A 17,419-nucleotide genomic window follows, 5' to 3' on the forward strand; every position below is an offset into this window, starting at 1 on the left:
GTCTGTTGATAATAAACGCCTGTGTGTTTGTTCCAGAGCTCAGCGTGCTGTGAGCATCCCCACCGAAGGTCAAGTGAAGGACATGGCTCCTGTGCTGATTTCCTGTGCGGACCAGTGAGGCCTCAGCCTGGCCCGGGACGGGTTTAGTCCGGACTGGGCTTATGTACGGACATGCTGAGGCCTTAATCTTGACCCTCGGATTCAGATGTTGAGGGGAAAGATCGTTCGAGAGCGAGAGAGACTGGAAAGGGATGAGGGAAGCTCTGAGCCGGATGAAGATGTTTTGTCCCAGAAGCTTTCACCTTACACCCAACCCCATCCTCCCTCCCTCCCTCTCTCTCACCCCCTCAGGGCCCTGAGGGAGCCATTTCTGGTCCCTACGCCTGTTTCCTCTGGTGGCTCCGGACCAGTTATCAGACTTTACAATCTGCAAGAAATGGCTACTATTTTAAGGTCAAGTTTTGCCTACAAAAAGTGCATTTGAAGCAAGTGCTCCCTCTTTATCTTTCTCTATCTTTACGTTTCTGTTCCTGGTCAGCTTCACTGCACAAGCGTCTTTTTTCACACAGCAGCTAACACCTTCTCTCGGTCAGAGGAACGTTTTGTGGCTTCCTGCCCCCTTTTCTTGCTCTGAGTCTTATGAAGAGAGAGAATGAGTGTTTTCAGACTGCTCAACCTCAGCCTCATACCTCACAAACCTGTTCAGATGTGTTCTCTGCACAGAAGCACCACCTTCACCTTCATAATGCACAGTCAATGCCTAGATGCCTCTTTCTTTCAAGCAATGACCCTCAATGTGTCGGGTGCCTCTGTAGATGACAGTTGTTCAGAGATAAACCACCTGTTTTCCACTCGCAGACAGCAGCGACGTGTCGGGGGGGAAGCCGGATGTTTGCGCAAGTTGCGCTGCGGTCTACGTGCAGGGTCCAAAATTAGCGCTTGCCAAGAATAAAATAGTTTTCCACGTATTAATATACATTACCGTTTAAAAGGTTGAGATCTGTAATCGTGTTTTTGAAAGAAGTCTCTTATGATCACCAGTGTTGTATTTATTTAATCAGAAATATTTTGAAATAAAAAAATATTTATTTGCGATTTTAAAATGTAATTTATTCCTATGATGCAACGCTGAATTTTCAGCTGCACTATTCAGATTTCAGTGTCACATAATCCTTCAGAAATCATTGTAATGTGCTGATTTATCAATGTTGTGCTGCTCAATGTGGATGGTTTTTCAACTTTCTTTGAGTGGAAAGTTTAAAAGAACAGCATTTATTTGAAATAGGAATCTTTCGTAATGCATCCTTGCTGAATAAAAGTATTAATTTCTTTTGAAAAACTTTTGAACGGTAATGTATATTCTAAAAAATAACAATACGTATGTGTAATTTTTCCCCACAAAGTTAATTTTAGACCCTGCCCACGAGTGTTTCTGACTGACTCATGCGATGGAAAGCCAGTCGAACCTCCTTTTTATATCGTGACACCCCGTCACTTTTAGCTCTGCGCTCTTCTCTGACATGTACAGCTAGCAATGAGTTCATTATCAGAGCAGTATGGCGATACTTGAACGAAAAAATGCATTTTATGTCAATACTTGACCTTACTGCAGTGTGTAGCGTCTTGCTGGCTAATCCAAAAGAGTGCTACTCCTCTCTAATATAGTTTAATAATAGACACTGCACTAATTTTTAACTACCGTAGACGATGCTTTTAGTTGTCGTTGGCTTTCGTTATAATAGCAAGTTTTGTTTGTGTTTTAGTCTCAAGTTAGCTTTTGTATCATCACTGAAATACTCAGCCCTCGTTTTTTTCCTATACCTGAGGCTGTAGACGCCATTCCAGCTCAAAGTTTTGCTGATTCTGTCCATTCCTCCAAGCACATGGTGGGAGAGAGTTAGAAAGGAAAAGAAAACAGGGATTGACGTAGAAGAGAACGGTTTTTCTCTCTCTCACAGACACACTTGCACACACACACACCTTGAATTGTGGGAGTCAGCATAGCATGTTCTCCTGCAATGTGCACATCCTGTGTTTCAGGCACTTGTGAGTCAGACCCTTGCAGGGTCATGTTCTGGTCTTCAAACCAGATTGTGTGCTATGTGTCACTGACACGTTGCAAAAAATCATTTTCTTATTAGTATTTTTGTCTTGTAAAAGTATCTAAAAAATCTTTAGAATGAGATCAGTTTATTTGAGAAGCAAAAGACTCCCCTCTTGATTCAGCGATGACCTTTTCTGTAGGTTGCATCAGTATGCTAGTAAGTGGTTACAAGCCAGTGTCATTTTCAGGTTAGGAGGAAGTTCTGAATCATTTATTTAGCGGAATCATTGGAAAGCACGGAGTTGTTAAATCTGAGTGCCTACATGATTCGTCTGCTTAACAGATTCATTCAAAAACAGAATTTTTAGGGCCTGAGCACTGGTGGTGCAAGGACCCTATTGGAATTGCTCAGATTCGCAATATTTGAGGGCCTAAACATGCTCGAAAACTCATGAAACTGCACACGCCAAAAGTGGTGAAAATTTACATTTGATATGGGTTTCAGAAATGGGTGTGGCAAAATGGCTCAATAGAGCCACCTATAAAATTTCAGCTAAATGCCCCTCAAGCAGTGTTGCCAAGTCTTGTGGTTTTCCCGCAGAATTGGGCTACTTTAACACTGTTGCCACGGGTTGTGTTTCATGTCCGCAGGTTTAAGCAACCACAGTAATGTGATATTTATCCCCTGAAATTCGAATTTTACCTGGGAATCCTGCGAAAAATATTATAATAAAAATGCGTATTTTTACCATTTAAAGTGTCAATTTTACCTGGGGACCCCTACCAAAACACTATTGGGCTAGTTTTGAGTAGCAGTTGGGACTGTTTTGTTGTGAAAACCTGGCAGCCTAACTCGAGAAGCTATGTTTCACATACATGTACAAAATAACAAACCAATACCTACAAAAAAGTCCCCTGGTACGAAGTCTGAAACCCAGCAGGAAGTCTGTTATTTTGAATTTTCTTGGCAAGTTTTATGCCGTTTCAGGCGTTATATTTAAACAAAGTCCTTCTAGAGATTTAAACAGATCAACACCAAATTTGGTCAGTGTAATCTAAAGCCCTTTGTGACGTTAAATTGATCTTGAGTTTTCATTGAAGGGCGTGTCTGTGGCAGCCTGACAAACTTTGATGTTTTGTCATGAAAAAGAAAGTTGCGCCAAAATTCACGTTCAAAATTCACTAGACTCCTGCCCATGACCATATTCAGCTATGGCAATAGTGCCACCTGCTGGCAACAGGAAGCTAAGGAAGTCCTCAAAGAGATTTAATGGCATCAGCATTATATTTGGTCAGGCTACTTTAAAGGCCTTTGCAATGTTAAATTGCGACGATCTTGAGTTTTTATTAAAGGGCGCGTCTGTGGCAGCCTGACAAATTTCGATGCTTCGCCATGCGAATAGATGTTGTAACTCAACCATACAATATCTGATCTGGCCCAAACTACACACATTCGATAAGAGTCCTGGCTTGAACACATCTGAAGTCCAATGTTTTGTTATAATCATAGCGTCACCTGCTAGCAACAGGAAATTACTTGTTTTACACTAACTTAAACATGCAATGTGCAGTAAACTTCATGTTTGATAAAAAGTGCTGGCCTGAAGACATCTACATGCCAATATCCAGTTATAGTCATAGCGCCACCACCTGGTAGCAGGAAGTTTGGCACATATAAATGACTTTGACATATTCACTTTGAATGCATATTGCCCACTGTTCACGGTTTTCCTAAAGCCACCAGGTGGTGGTGAGCACAGGTGCGAGGACCCTTTCAAAGCTGCTTGCAGCTTTAATCCAATTTATTCTTGCTTCTCAGGTAATTCAGTCTTGTTTTAAGGATGTTTAGATATGTTACTGAAAAAGATTTCTTCTCAGAAAATGATTTTGCAGTGCACATCAGCTCCCTGTGTTCTTGGGCTGGTTCGAACCTCAGACTCTGCTTCCTGAAACCCTCCTGAGGTCGTAGGGAGCGTAGATTAGATAAATGAAGGAATGCTATAAGCCAGATCACAGGTTTAAAAGCCGCACACTCTTTCACTGTTCAAGTCAAGCTTTTTCCTTTTTAATAAGATGATTGATTTTTGTTGGTTTTGCTTTGAAAGTCACCGATTTTTCTTCTATAAATGATATTGTCTGTGAATTTATGAACTTATATAACTAATAAGGTTTTTTTGTACTTCTTCGAGATACTGTATTTAATTTGTTCTCCTTAGAACACCTTCTGTAGGGCGCTGTTTTTTCCTCGCTTCGTTCGTAACATTTCGTTTTAGAACCTCAGCCTTTCCTGGGGTGTGCTCTACTGGATCGAGACTGTTGTCAAAAGCTCATATACAAATATCTGTGTATATATATATATCTATATATACCTATGCTTACCTGTTAAGCCAACAAGCACTGATAAAGAATGCACCGCCTCTAGACGATTAGTTCCTGCTTGTGGACGTGTTCGAGACAGCCGCATTGCCGCATATGGCCTACATCTGGCGTGTGTGGTGGGGTGTGAGAATCTGTGTCTGAATGTTCCCCTTTCCTGTTATTTATACAATAGAGGCATTAACTCCAAGCCAAGGGTTTAAACCTCAGTGTATTTTAAGTAATATAAAGCTTGTAGGCTGTAATTGTGCCTGAGGCAGTCGTGAGACATACTGATGATGTTTACCTGACAAATCAGGACCTAATCACTTTTATAAGTGTGATTTTATTAAGCTAATTTTATAAATCACCAATACGGCCCCACTTATGAAACTTTAAAAGTTATAGTAGGGTAAAAATGGTATGAATTATGAATAATAAGATACTAAACCACCTCCTCAGCTGTTTTGAATCAGTTGATTGTCATTTCGGACAATATGAATTGTATCAATCAGTAATCGTAATTTGTAAATTATCCCTTCTTCGGCATTACTTAGAGTAGGCGCCATGTTTAATTTTACGAAAATGCATCCTTGCGTAAAATTAAGCATCGTCCACTAAAAATGTGGTCACATTTACTGTTTTTCAGTGGAATTTTGTAAACTCCAGTCATTTTAATAGGAATCTGGAGTTTTGCACAAGGGCGAAAATGTTTCCAACACAGATTTCGCTCATGGTGAAATTTGCGCAAATTTGCTGTAAATTCACTTGGTTTGAAAGTCTGTGAATCGTGCTTCGTACATTTCTACAAAAGTGACCGCAACTTAAGACCCTCTGCAAGATTATATTTCCTCAAAGGATGGTAGATCACGATAGACGCGACTCACTCGAGTCCCAGATGTTTGTCGTTCACAGGAAGTTACCGTAAGACGTCTTCCCTCGCGCGTAACGCGCCTCAGACGCATTTTAAGTTCTTCCCGGCGATCAGGAGACGTGTTCGCACGTCGTTCTCTCAGACATTTGCCAAAGAAATGCGAAAATAGTCTGTAAGGGAAATTTCAGTGATGCAGAGAGCCAGGCTTTATTCCGCTGAGCTTAGCCCAGCGGATCCGTCTTCAGGTTTCAAATGTATTTTATCAGCACAACTAATTCTTCTAATCTTTTCTGATGGTTTTTCCTCTGAATTAACCTGCAGTGAGAGTGGTGTGCAAAATGTTGGCACCTTTTTAATACCTATTTTAGAAAGACAATATTTGCACCTTAAACCCATACCAAAACAACATCACGTTCTTAAAGGGACAGTTCACCCAAAAATACAATTCTGTCGTTGTGCGCTCATCCTCATGTTACAGTATTTGCATGATTTCGTGGAACATGTAAAAAAAAGATGTTTAGAAGAATGTTCATGCTGCACTTTTAACAAGTTCACTTTCTGATATTTGTCATCTGAGATGTTTATGTCTTTCTTTAAGAAATTAAAAAATGTTGAAATGAGCGGTAATTTTAAAAAAAAAAACCTAACCACAAATGCTTATCTTACGTGATTCACACATAGTTAGTCCTTCGTCTGTGTACTTCGGTTCAAAAAGGTAGAGTAGGGTGAAAAACTCATCTCATTTTCTCCTCCAACTTCAAAATTGTCTGACATTGCTGTTTTACTTTTTTTTTTTTTTTTTTGTAAAGGGTGTTTGACTTTCTTTGCACGTTCACTTTGTAAACACTGGATTGGTACTTCCGCCTACATCACGTGTGAAGCCGAGCTAGTGCAAGATGAGCATTTGTGGTTAAAAAGTATATAAATTTTAATTTTTTTTAGAAAATAACCAATCGTTTCACCAGATAAGACCCTTATTCCTCGGCTGGGATCGTGTAGAGCCCATTGAAACTGCAATTTGGACCTTCACTTCATTGATCCCCACTGAAGTCCAATATATGGAGAATAATCCTGGAATGTTTTCCTCAAAAAACGTAATTTCTTTGCGACTGAAGAAAGAAAGACATGAACATCTTGGATGACAGGAAATTTTTACTCTAAAAGTGAACTAATCCTTTAAAGCGTATGTAAAAATGACAAAAAACACCATGAAAGTGTTTCATATGACTGTAATTCAAGTCTTCTGAAGCCATATAATAGTTTTGTGGAGAAATGACAAAAATGTAAGTCATTGCCGCATACTTTTATGGTGCTTTTTTTCTCATTTTGTCACCATTCACTTTTATTGAATGGAAGAGTGCAGCATGGACATTCTTCAAAATGTCTCTTTTTTGTTTTACGTAAGAAAGTGGATATGAGGGTGTATAAATGGTGGCAGAATTCCATTTTTGTGTGAATTACCCCATAGCGATTGATCCCATCTCGCCAGAGTCCCCTCATGATTGTCATTCTTTATCGTGACCCCTGCGTATCCCGAGGGGGAAATCTGTGTATTTTATCAAACCGTCATTGCTAGCGAGAATTCGAATGCGTTGAATGATAACACGGCTTCTTTGAACGTCCCTGCATGATGCATCTTTAGAATCTGATCCCATCCCACGAAGCCCCCGTCATGAAGTTCACCCCTCTTTTTTCTATTTAGAAGATGCCTCTTAGCAAAATGCCTCTATGAAACAGAAATTCCTATATTAGCTATAAAGATTATGATATTACCCTTTTGTGCTAGATTGTCTCTTGAATGTAATGGATTTTGTACCTGTATTTTTCTAATTCCAATCCAGTCTTTCTGTATGCGGTGGCTTTATATGGAGGAACTCTAGGCTGCTTCCTTACATGAATAATAATTTGTAAAAACTTCCAGTCATCCTCAAGACACAAACCCTGACCTCCGTAGTGTGCAGTGCAACTGCCACGATCATATCTGACATGGAATATCTTTCACTTTTCCGCATTTAGACCCGAAACATGCAATAGCAGCGGTCACGGATATCAGTTGCCAAACCTTTTCCGCGTTTCACCTTCTCAACTCGGTTTCGAGTCCTAATAACCTTGAATATGCACCCTGTTAACGATGAGGATTTTTCTCTGCTCTGTACAAGAATGTACGTTCATGGCTTTAGATGCAGTTGTGGCGCCGTCTTTTTAAACGCTTACCTGAGATCCTGTTCTCGATTCCTCTAAGGAGTTTATACTTGTGTGCTTGATCTGATTATTGTCACTAGTACTGTATGATGCAATGTATGGATCTGATTGTTACAGCCCAGTTGTTGATGCAGCCTTGCCTTACTGATCCCCTGCGTAGAGAGGGACCCCTTTGCCATTGCCCTTCTCACTGAGTCTTATGTCATAACACTGTCTGCTGACGCAAATGTTATTCTTTAAACACCTATTAAAGTAACATACATATGAATATAAGTTTGCTGTCTTGGCTTTGTTATCATGTTGGCTTTTCTTATAAAGTTGGCTTTCTTATCATGAAAATCACTGATAGACACATACATGGTCGGTCTAATCTCACAAGAATACCTTTCAGTCAGAAAAAGTAGGTTAGGACAATAGTTGCTTTTTTAAACATTAAACATTTAAACATTTTTAATTTTGTATTTTTTATTTATCTGATGCATTTCATTTTTTTCAGCATTAAAATGCAGATCTTTTAAAATATTTTATTCATTAAAAATAAATGATTTAGAAATACAAACGTAGTTATTATCATATGTTATTGTACATTTTGGTGGTGAAACCATAAACTTGCCAATAAAATTCTAAAAAATGTCATAGTGGTTTATTTTAAAAAATTACTTTTTAAAAAGAAATCTTAATTAAATTCTAATACTTTGTTGACTGTAAATTAATTTGGGGGCTCCAAATATTATTAATAAGTCTTATTATCATAAATTATAATGTTAATAATCATTAATACTATTGTTAATTATTTATTTATAGTCCCCAAATTTAGGTAGAATCAAGAAGGTATAGTAATTATTATTATTATTATTATTATTATTATTTTACAGCCCTAAGTGAAAAAACCCATAACACAAAAACAATTTTGTGAACAAAGGTTCTGTGGTTCACTTATTTAGGCTAGTGCAGTCAGTGATCGTGCACACCATAATATACAGGTACCGCCTTCATTTTGAATTTACATACAAGACGTGGAGGAACAAACAGTGTAAATCTAATGTAAAAACGCTGCATGCAGTGATCACAATGATGTCTTTACTGGCTGTTCAGCACCCTATTTTTACTATCTTCAGCTTCATGCTGTGTGTATGTGAGGGTAAGTAACAGATTCTTTATTAAAATAAATTTGAGGTGCTTTATTGCAACTACACAGAAGTTTCAAATTTAAAAAAAAAGTGTTTTACATCTACTGCTATTAGGTGCTATTGGTTCTCTGGAAGAACATACTACTACACACATTCATTTATTAATTTTAATAAATGTATGAAACTCATGATACTCCTATAAAAAAAAAAAATTCAGGTATTCCAAGTAATGTACCAGTCTGTATGCATATGTCTGTATATTAAATTTGAGCTGAATTACCTTTTAATTTTACTTCACAGGTGTGTTAGTTTTCAGAGCAGTTGAAGGAGAAACTGTCTATCTGCCCTGCCGCTCAATGCCTGATGACAGTAAACTAGTTTCTGTAGTGTGGACAAAACATAGCACAAATAACATGACTATTTGTAACTGGAATAATATTAATGAACGTTCCACTGGAGACTGCTTTTCTCATTTTATATTCAACCGAGAGTCTTTTACACTAAGTATAGAAAATGTTCAGACCAGTGACTCTGGTCATTACAGTTGTAAAACAACAAGATTACTTCCACCACCATCACTGGACAACAGCACACATCTAGTACTCCAAGTTGAAAGTGACTGTAACTTTTATGAATATTTATTTGAAATGTCTAATTGTTGTAGACATCATCTAAATGTCCCTATGTGCACTAGTAATGTAGTAATATTAACCAAATCACATTATGAATACCTGAGCTCATGCTGGTATTGTTCATCTCCCTCCACTGCAGCTCGTCCACATCTGTCTCTGCAGAAACTGAGCAGCAGTAATAACACCTGTATCCATCTGCTCTGCTCTGTGGAGGGTCTGAAGCCTGAGCTGGTGAACTTCACCTGGAGTCGAGCGGGTCTTAGTTTACTTCATCCGTTCACATCTAATGGCATAAACAGCAAACTGCGTCTGTGTAAACCTGACTGGAGTGAAGGAGACACAATCATTTGCTATGCCAACTACTCAAGCACGCAAACACCGTACAGCAGGAGCATCACACTTGACTTCAGTGATGAGGGTGAGTGATTTGAAAAGAAAAAAGAAGAAAATAGCTATTCATTTGGCAGGTTTCCAAACTTTATAAAGCACAAAAGGAACTGTTGAATGAAGTGTGGTGTATCTAATTATCCTTGGACTTTAATTTTACAAAAATTAAATTTAATTAAATTAAACATTAAAAAACAATTTTAAAATAAACACATAAAAATTCTAACTACATACCAACCAATCCATCAGGTCAAACTGAGATCCATCTTCCAGTTTGTGTGGTCCTCTTCGGCATCTTCATCATCAGCATCGTTTTAATCTGGATGTTGTTTTCATATTCAAATGTAAGACATACTTTCCAAAATTTGACAGTTTAAACATAAGACCTAAATATTTATTTCCATTCAGAAAAAATTAGTGTGCACTATTCCTTCACAATCTCTGGTTTCTAGGTAATTTGATCTGAATGTGAGCTGAAGTTATTAAACACATAATGCAGAGCTGACTAATCTTGTTTATTGAACCTATGGATGAGAAATGTGTCTTTATTGTTGAAACATTTCACAGTTCCTTTTAGTTTTGAACTTTTGAACATTTGCAAAACACTCATGTTTCATCCTGCAGATAAGAGTGTGACCTGCTGCCGTGGACCGTCAACATAAGAGCATCGGAAGAACATGACGTTCTCTTACTGTAACATTTTTAAAAGTACTGTCTTTTCAAAAATATTTAAATGCTTTAATGCATATGTTGAAAACATAACTCATATGGTATGATGTTTCATAAACTGCAAATAGGCCTTCTTATCGGTTGTCTAAGTAATTAGCATTGCTAAACAAATATATTATAATAATTAATTCTCTTATGAACTGATTGTATAAAACCAAACTTTTCAAATAAAATGAAAGCTGAAGGTGTCAAATGACTTGAATAAAGTCCAATAAAAAGGATAGTCTATTCAAACATGAAAATCCAGTCATCATCTGTTTTGGTGATGTAGCTTGCAGGTGGATGCATGGACACGAAGTTCATTACTCAGTAACATTACTCTGTCTATTTGTGTGCTGAAGTGTCAGATACTAAAGCGCAGCTCATAGAAGTATTCAGTCGACATGTTTTTAAAATGGATGACAAACTGCCTTTTATTTTTTACTTCAATTTATCTCCCAAATACAGGTAAGAGATTTCAATTCTGTTTATGTTGCCATTTTATTGTAAATCAAAGAAGTTTCATGTAATGTCTCAGTTGTGACTTATACTGCATAACAATTATTAACTGACTAATAATAAAGATTCCTGTGATGGACCTAATAAATGTGGTAGATTTTCTGTAATCTATTTCACAATAAATGTGATTTATTTACTGTATTATTGAAGGCAACATTGTTAGCTATCCTAAAATGTGTTTCAATCCATAGGTGCAGAGAATGTTTTCAGTGCAGCTGAAGGAGAAACTGTTCATCTGCCCTGCCACTCACCCCCTAAAGACAGTAAACATGTTTCTGTAGAGTGGACAAAACACAATACAAATAGCACAACTATTTGTAAATTAACTTTTTGTAAAAAATCATTTTTATAGCACTGGAAACTGCATTTCTCGTTTTAAAATCAACAGAGAGTTTTTACACTAAGTATAGAAAATGTTCAGCCCAGTGACTCTGGTCATTACAGCTGTAAGATAACAAGATTAATTCCACCACCATCACTGGACAACACCACATATGTGACACTCAAAGTTATCTGCAGAATCTGCAAAATGTAAATTATTTTACCAAAATAAGAGGGAGTGTACAAAATGCATGTTATTTTTTATTTAATACTGACCTGAATAAGATATTTCACGTTTACGTACAGTCCACAAGAGAAAAAATTGTTGAAGTTATAAAAATGACCCCATTCAAAAGTTAACATACACTTGATTCTTAATACTGTGTTGTTACCTGAATGATTCACAGCTGTGTTTTTTTTTTTTGTTTTGTTTTGTTTTGTGATAGTTGTTCATGAGTCTGTTGTTTGTCCTGTTACAGTTAAACTGCCCGCTTTTATTCAGAAAAATCTTTCAGGTCCCACAAATTCTTTTTTTTTTTTTTTTTTTTTTGTGTGTGTATTTGAACCCTTTCCAACAATGACTGTATAATTTTGAGATCTTTCACACCGAGAACAACTGAGGGACTCATATACAACTATTCCACAGAAGGTTCACATGCTCACTGATGCTCCAGAAGAAAACAATGCATTAAGAGCCAGGGGGTGAAAACTTTTGAACAGGGTAATTTTTATAAATTCAACTATTATTTTCTCTTGTGGACTATATGTAAACGTCTTTTATGTGAAATATCTTATTTAGGTCAGTATTAAATAAAAAATAACTTGCATTTTGTATGATCCCTCTTATTTTGGTAAAATAATTATCTTTTTGATGATTCTATAAGGTGTATGTAAACTTTTGACATCAACTGTGTGTGTGTGTGTGTGTATATGTACTGATATATATATATATAGTACATAAATATATATATAGTAAATTTGTTAAAAAAGCTAATTTATTTTACAAAAATTGCTGACAAATGTAGAATATAGTATATGGAATATACACAATATAGAATATGTCTAATACTGATGAATAAACAGCATGTAAAGTAAGGCTATTAAATAGCAGTCCCAGACTACACATTGTTATTCTTCTCGTTATTTACCTACAGCGGCTAAAGAACCGGAGACTTCTCACCCATAGGTTTACTTCCACGTTAAAGAAAATAGTGGAAATAACAAAAAGAATAACAACAGGCAGTAAACGATTAAACTGTGCACTACAAACAAGACACCAATTTGCGATATCAAGAAGCAAAGCGAGCTGTTTTGTACAGTTAAAAATAGCTGGGCACAGATGAGACCGAAGGTCAGACCCATTAAATTTACAAAGGTAGAAAAAGGTAGATAACGTCTGACAGGACAGGATATGACTGGTTTTTCTGAGGTGAGAGACTTTTTATTTTTGTAAAAAGTTACGAAAATAATGACAGAATAACGACACTGACATTAACCCTGACAACACTGCAGATACTGAATCGGGACAGCACGTTTTTTTTTTTTTTTTTTTTTTTTTTTAAACTGCATCTGACAGAAACGTCAACTGGTTTCATGCACATCTTTCAAAATAAAAGCCTCACATGAGAAAAACATTTAGAATTATGTTTTTGTTGTTGAAACACTGAACTTGAGTAGCTACAATGTACCAGTTCAGCAAAGCTGTTCAATAGACTCTAAACTATCGAAGGAAATTCAAATTATTTTAAAAAATATTTCATAAAAAATAACAAATAACTAATTAAAGGACTAACCTGAGATTTGTCTTTTCCAGAATCTGGACACAACTTGTCATTTCTGATTGTTCACATAGCCACTTCTGGCATCTTCATTATCTGCATCATTTTCATGTGGATGTTTTTCTCCAAACGTAAGACCTTCAAATGACATTCCAACATAATAATTATGTATATAAATGATGCTTTTTCATCTAGCAAAAAGAAAGTGTGTGTGATTTGTTTAGAATCTCTAGTTCAGCATGAATTTGATTTGAATGTGAACTGAATTTGGTGTCTGTAAAAGACAAGACCCTGCTCCCATGGACCATCAACATCAGAAGACGGGAGACATGCTAAACAGTAAGATCCCACATGACTATTAACTGAAAAAAAAAGGTACTTTTCTCATGATGCTTTAGATTATGCTTTCTTAGAAATGGCTGTTTTTTGTTTTCTAGAAATTTAATGTGAACTAATTTTCCTTGATGTTAAATTCAAAACACGTTTTGTTTTATGTACTCTGTATGAATTCTAAATAAAGCTTTTTAATAAAATGAAAGCTGAAAGTGTCATATGACTTGGTGCTGTAAATATGGTATCCTGCCTTATTTAAAGGGATAGTTCCCAAAAATGAACATTCTGTCATACTTTCTTCACCATAGTAATGTTGCAAAACTTAGACTCAACTTAGACTTGCAAGATTAGCTTTCTTTTGTAGAACATTAAAGAAAATATTTTGAGAAATTATAATTATTAACCATATATTAAAATACAATCACCAAAAATATCCTTCAAAAATACCTTCTTTTATTTTCCACAGAAAAAAAAAAAACTAGATACAGATTTAGAATGACATGAGGGTGAGTAAATGATGACAGAATTTATTTTTTGGGTAAATTATTCTAAGAGACCCATAAATCATCCTCATAATGAGATTCTTTTTTTTATGCTTCCAAAAATAAACAACTAAATATTTTTAATTTTAATAATTCCGTTCTCTGATTATTGTAGATAATAGTTTAGTGCTGCAAATTCATAACGATTTTGACTAAATTTGTCATTTTAATTGTCATTTTACAGAACAGATGAGTTTTTGCAGGTGAGCGTTAAAACAATAAGCAGTATCAGTCAGTAATCTAACTTTAAATTATCCCTTCTTCGGCAATAATTATAGTGGGCACCATGTTTAATTTTACAAAAATGCATCCTTGTGTAAAATTAAGCATCGTTCACTAAAAATGCGGTCACATTTACTGTTTTTCAGCGGAATTTTGTGAACCCTAGTCATTTTAATAGGAATCTGTATGATCTGGAATTTTACGCTAAATTCACTTGGTTTGAAAGTCTGTGAATCGTGCTTCGTACATTTCTACAAAAGTGACCGCAACTTAAGGCCCTCTGCAAGATTATATTTCCTCAAAGGATGGTAGATCACGATAGACGCGACACACTCAGACGCATTTTAAGTTCTTCCCGGCGATCAGGAGACATGTTCACATGTCGTTCTCTCAGACATTTGCCAAAGAAATGCAAAAATAGTCTGTAAGGGAAATTTCAGTGATGCAGAGAGCCAGGCTTTATTCCGCTGAGCTTAGCCCAGCGGATCCGTCTTCAGGCTTCAAATGTATTTTATCAGCACAACTAACTTAATTCTTCTAATCTTTTCTGATGGTTTTTCCTCTGAATTAACCTGCAGTGAGAGTGGTGTGCACAAATTTTGGCACCTTTTTAATACCTATTTTAGAAAGACAATATTTGCACCTTAAACCCATACCAAAACAACATCACGTTCTTAAAGGGACAGTTCACCCAAAAATACAATTCTGTCATTGTGCGCTCATCCTCATGTTACAGTATTTGCATGATTTCGTGGAACATGTAAAAAAAAAGGTGTTTAGAAGAATGTTCATGCTGCACTTTTAACAATTAAAGGATTAGTTCACTTTCTGATAATTGTCGTCTGAGATGTTCATATCTTTCTTTCTTCAGTCAAAAAGAAATTAAGGTTCTTGAGGAAAACTTTCTAGGATTTTTCTCTATATAGTGGAATCACTATATTCAGTGCAGCTTCAAAGGGCTCTACAAGTTCCTAGCCACGGAATGAGGGTCTTATCTAGCAAAATGAGCGGTAATTAAAAAAAAAAAAAAAACTAACCATGAATGCTTATCTTACGCGATTCACACGTAGTTAGTTCTTCGTCTGTGTACTTCGGTTCAAAAAGGTAGAGTAGGGTGAGGTAGAGTAGGTTCTCTTCCAACTTCAAAATTGTCTGACATTGCTGTTTTACTTTTTTTTTTTTGTAAAGGGTGTTTGCCTTTCTTTGCACGTTTTATTCAGAAAAATCGAATTCAGAAAATTTCCAACAATGGCTGTATGATTTTGAGATCTCGATTCACACCAAGAAGAACTAAGGGACTCGTATGCAACTTTTACAGAAGTTTCAAACGCTCACTGATGCTCCAGAAGAAATCAATGCATTAAGAGCCAGGGGGTGAAAACTTTTGAACAGCATTTGAACGGGGTAATTTTTATAAATTCAACTATTACTTTCTCTTGTGGACTATATGTAAACGTCTTTTATGTGAACTATCTTATTCAGGTCAGTACTAAATAAAAAATAACTTGCATTTTGTATGATCCCTCTTATTTTGGTAAAATAATTACCTTTTTGCTGATTCTGTAAGGTGTATGTAAACTTTTGACATCAACTGTGTGTGTGTGTGTGTATATATATATATAGATATATATAGTAAATTTGTTAACAAAGCTAATTTATTTTACAAAAATTGCTGACAATGTAGAATATAGTATATGGAATATACACAATATAGAATATGTCTAATACTGATGAATAAACAGCATGTAAGGTAAGGCTATTAAATAGCAGTCCCAGACTACACATTGTTATTCTTCTCGTTATTTACCTACAGCGGCTAAAGAACTGGAGACTTCTCACCCATAGGTTTACTTCCACGTTAAAGAAAATAGTGGAAATAACAAAAAGAATAACAACAGGCAGTAAACGATTAAGCTGTGCACTACAAACAAGACACCAATTTGCGATATCAAGAAGCAAAGCGAGCTGTTTTGTACGGTTAAAAATAGTTGGGCGCGGATGAGACCGGAAGCCAGACCTATTAAATTTACAAAGGTAGAAAAAGGTAGATAACGTCTGACAGGACAGGATATGACTGGTTTTTCTGAGGTGAGAGACTTTTTATTTTTGTAACAAGTTATGAAAATAATGACACAATAATGACACTGACATTAAGCCTAACAACATTGCAGATACTGAATCGGGACAGCACGTTTTTTTTTTTTGTTTGTTTTTTTTTTTACTTAAACTGCATCTGACAGAAACGTCAACTGGTTTCATGCACGTCTTTCAAAATAAAAGCCTCACATGAGAAAAACATTTAGAATTATGTTTTTGTTGTTGAAACACTGAACTAGAGTAGCTACAATGTACCAGTTCAGCAAAGCTGTTCAATAGACTCTAAACCATCGAAGGAAATTAAAATTATTTAAAAAAATATTTCATAAAAAATAAAAAAACTAATTAAAGGACTAACCTGAGATTTATCTTTTCCAGAATCTGGACACAACTTGTCATTTCTGATTGTTCACATAGCCACTTCTGGCATCTTCATTATCTGCATCATTTTCATCTGGATGTTTTTCTCCAAACGTAAGACCTTTAAATGACATTCCAACATAATAATTATGTATATAAATGATGCTTTTTATCTAGCAAAAAGAAAGTGTGTGTGATTTGTTTAGAATCTCTAGTTCAGCATGAATGTGATTTGAATGTGAACTGAATTTGGTGTCTGTAAAAGACAAGACCCTGCTCCCATGGACCATCAACATCAGAAGACGGGAGACATGCTAAACAATAAGATCCCACATGACTATTAACTGAAAAAAAAAGGTACTTTTCTCATGATGCTTTAGATTATGCTTTCTTAGAAACGGCTGTTTTTTGTTTTCTAGAAATTGAATGTGAACTAATTTTCCTTAATGTTAAATTCAGTTTTATGTACTCTGTATGAATTCTAAATAAAGCTTTTTATTAAAATGAAAGCTGAAAGTGTGACTTGGTGCTGTAAATATGGTATCCTGTCTCATTTAAAGGGATAGTTCCCAAAAATGAACATTCTGTCATACTTCACCATAGTAATGTTGCAAAACTTAGACTCAACTTAGACTTGCAAGATTAGCTTTCTTTTGTAGAACATTAATGAAAATATTTTGAGAAATTACAATTATTAACCATATATTAAAATACAATCATCAAAAAAATCCTTCAAAAATACCATCTTTTATTTTCCACAGAAAAAAAAAACACTAGATACAGATTTAGAATGACATGAGGGTGAGTAAATGATGACAGAACGTCTTTTTTGGGTAAATTATTCTTTTAAGAGACCCATAAATCATCCTCATAAGGAGATACTTTTTTTAATGCTTCCAAAAATAAACAACTAAA

General features: G+C 35.8%; 2 protein-coding genes across 8 annotated transcripts in view; both read left to right on the forward strand.

Annotated features, from left to right (window-relative positions):
• LOC127171973 (HMG box transcription factor BBX) overlaps nucleotides 1–7,032 on the forward strand; it is a 49,599-nt gene extending 42,567 nt beyond the window's left edge. For all 7 annotated transcript variants that reach the window (XM_051120962.1, XM_051120967.1, XM_051120961.1 and 4 more), the window contains one exon: nucleotides 37–7,032. In XM_051120962.1, the coding sequence (XP_050976919.1) occupies nucleotides 37–118 (82 nt within the window). In that variant the 3' untranslated portion in view covers nucleotides 119–7,032. The remainder of the gene's footprint in view (nucleotides 1–36) is intronic.
• A 3,643-nt stretch (nucleotides 7,033–10,675) lies between these two features.
• LOC127171544 (uncharacterized) overlaps nucleotides 10,676–17,419 on the forward strand; it is a 33,244-nt gene continuing 26,500 nt past the window's right edge. Inside the window, exon 1 of the mRNA XM_051120262.1 lies at nucleotides 10,676–10,800. Coding sequence (XP_050976219.1) covers nucleotides 10,737–10,800 — 64 coding nt within the window. The 5' untranslated portion in view covers nucleotides 10,676–10,736. The remainder of the gene's footprint in view (nucleotides 10,801–17,419) is intronic.

This window comes from Labeo rohita, chromosome 10 (genome assembly GCF_022985175.1).
Source record: "Labeo rohita strain BAU-BD-2019 chromosome 10, IGBB_LRoh.1.0, whole genome shotgun sequence".
Lineage (NCBI taxonomy): Eukaryota > Metazoa > Chordata > Actinopteri > Cypriniformes > Cyprinidae > Labeo > Labeo rohita.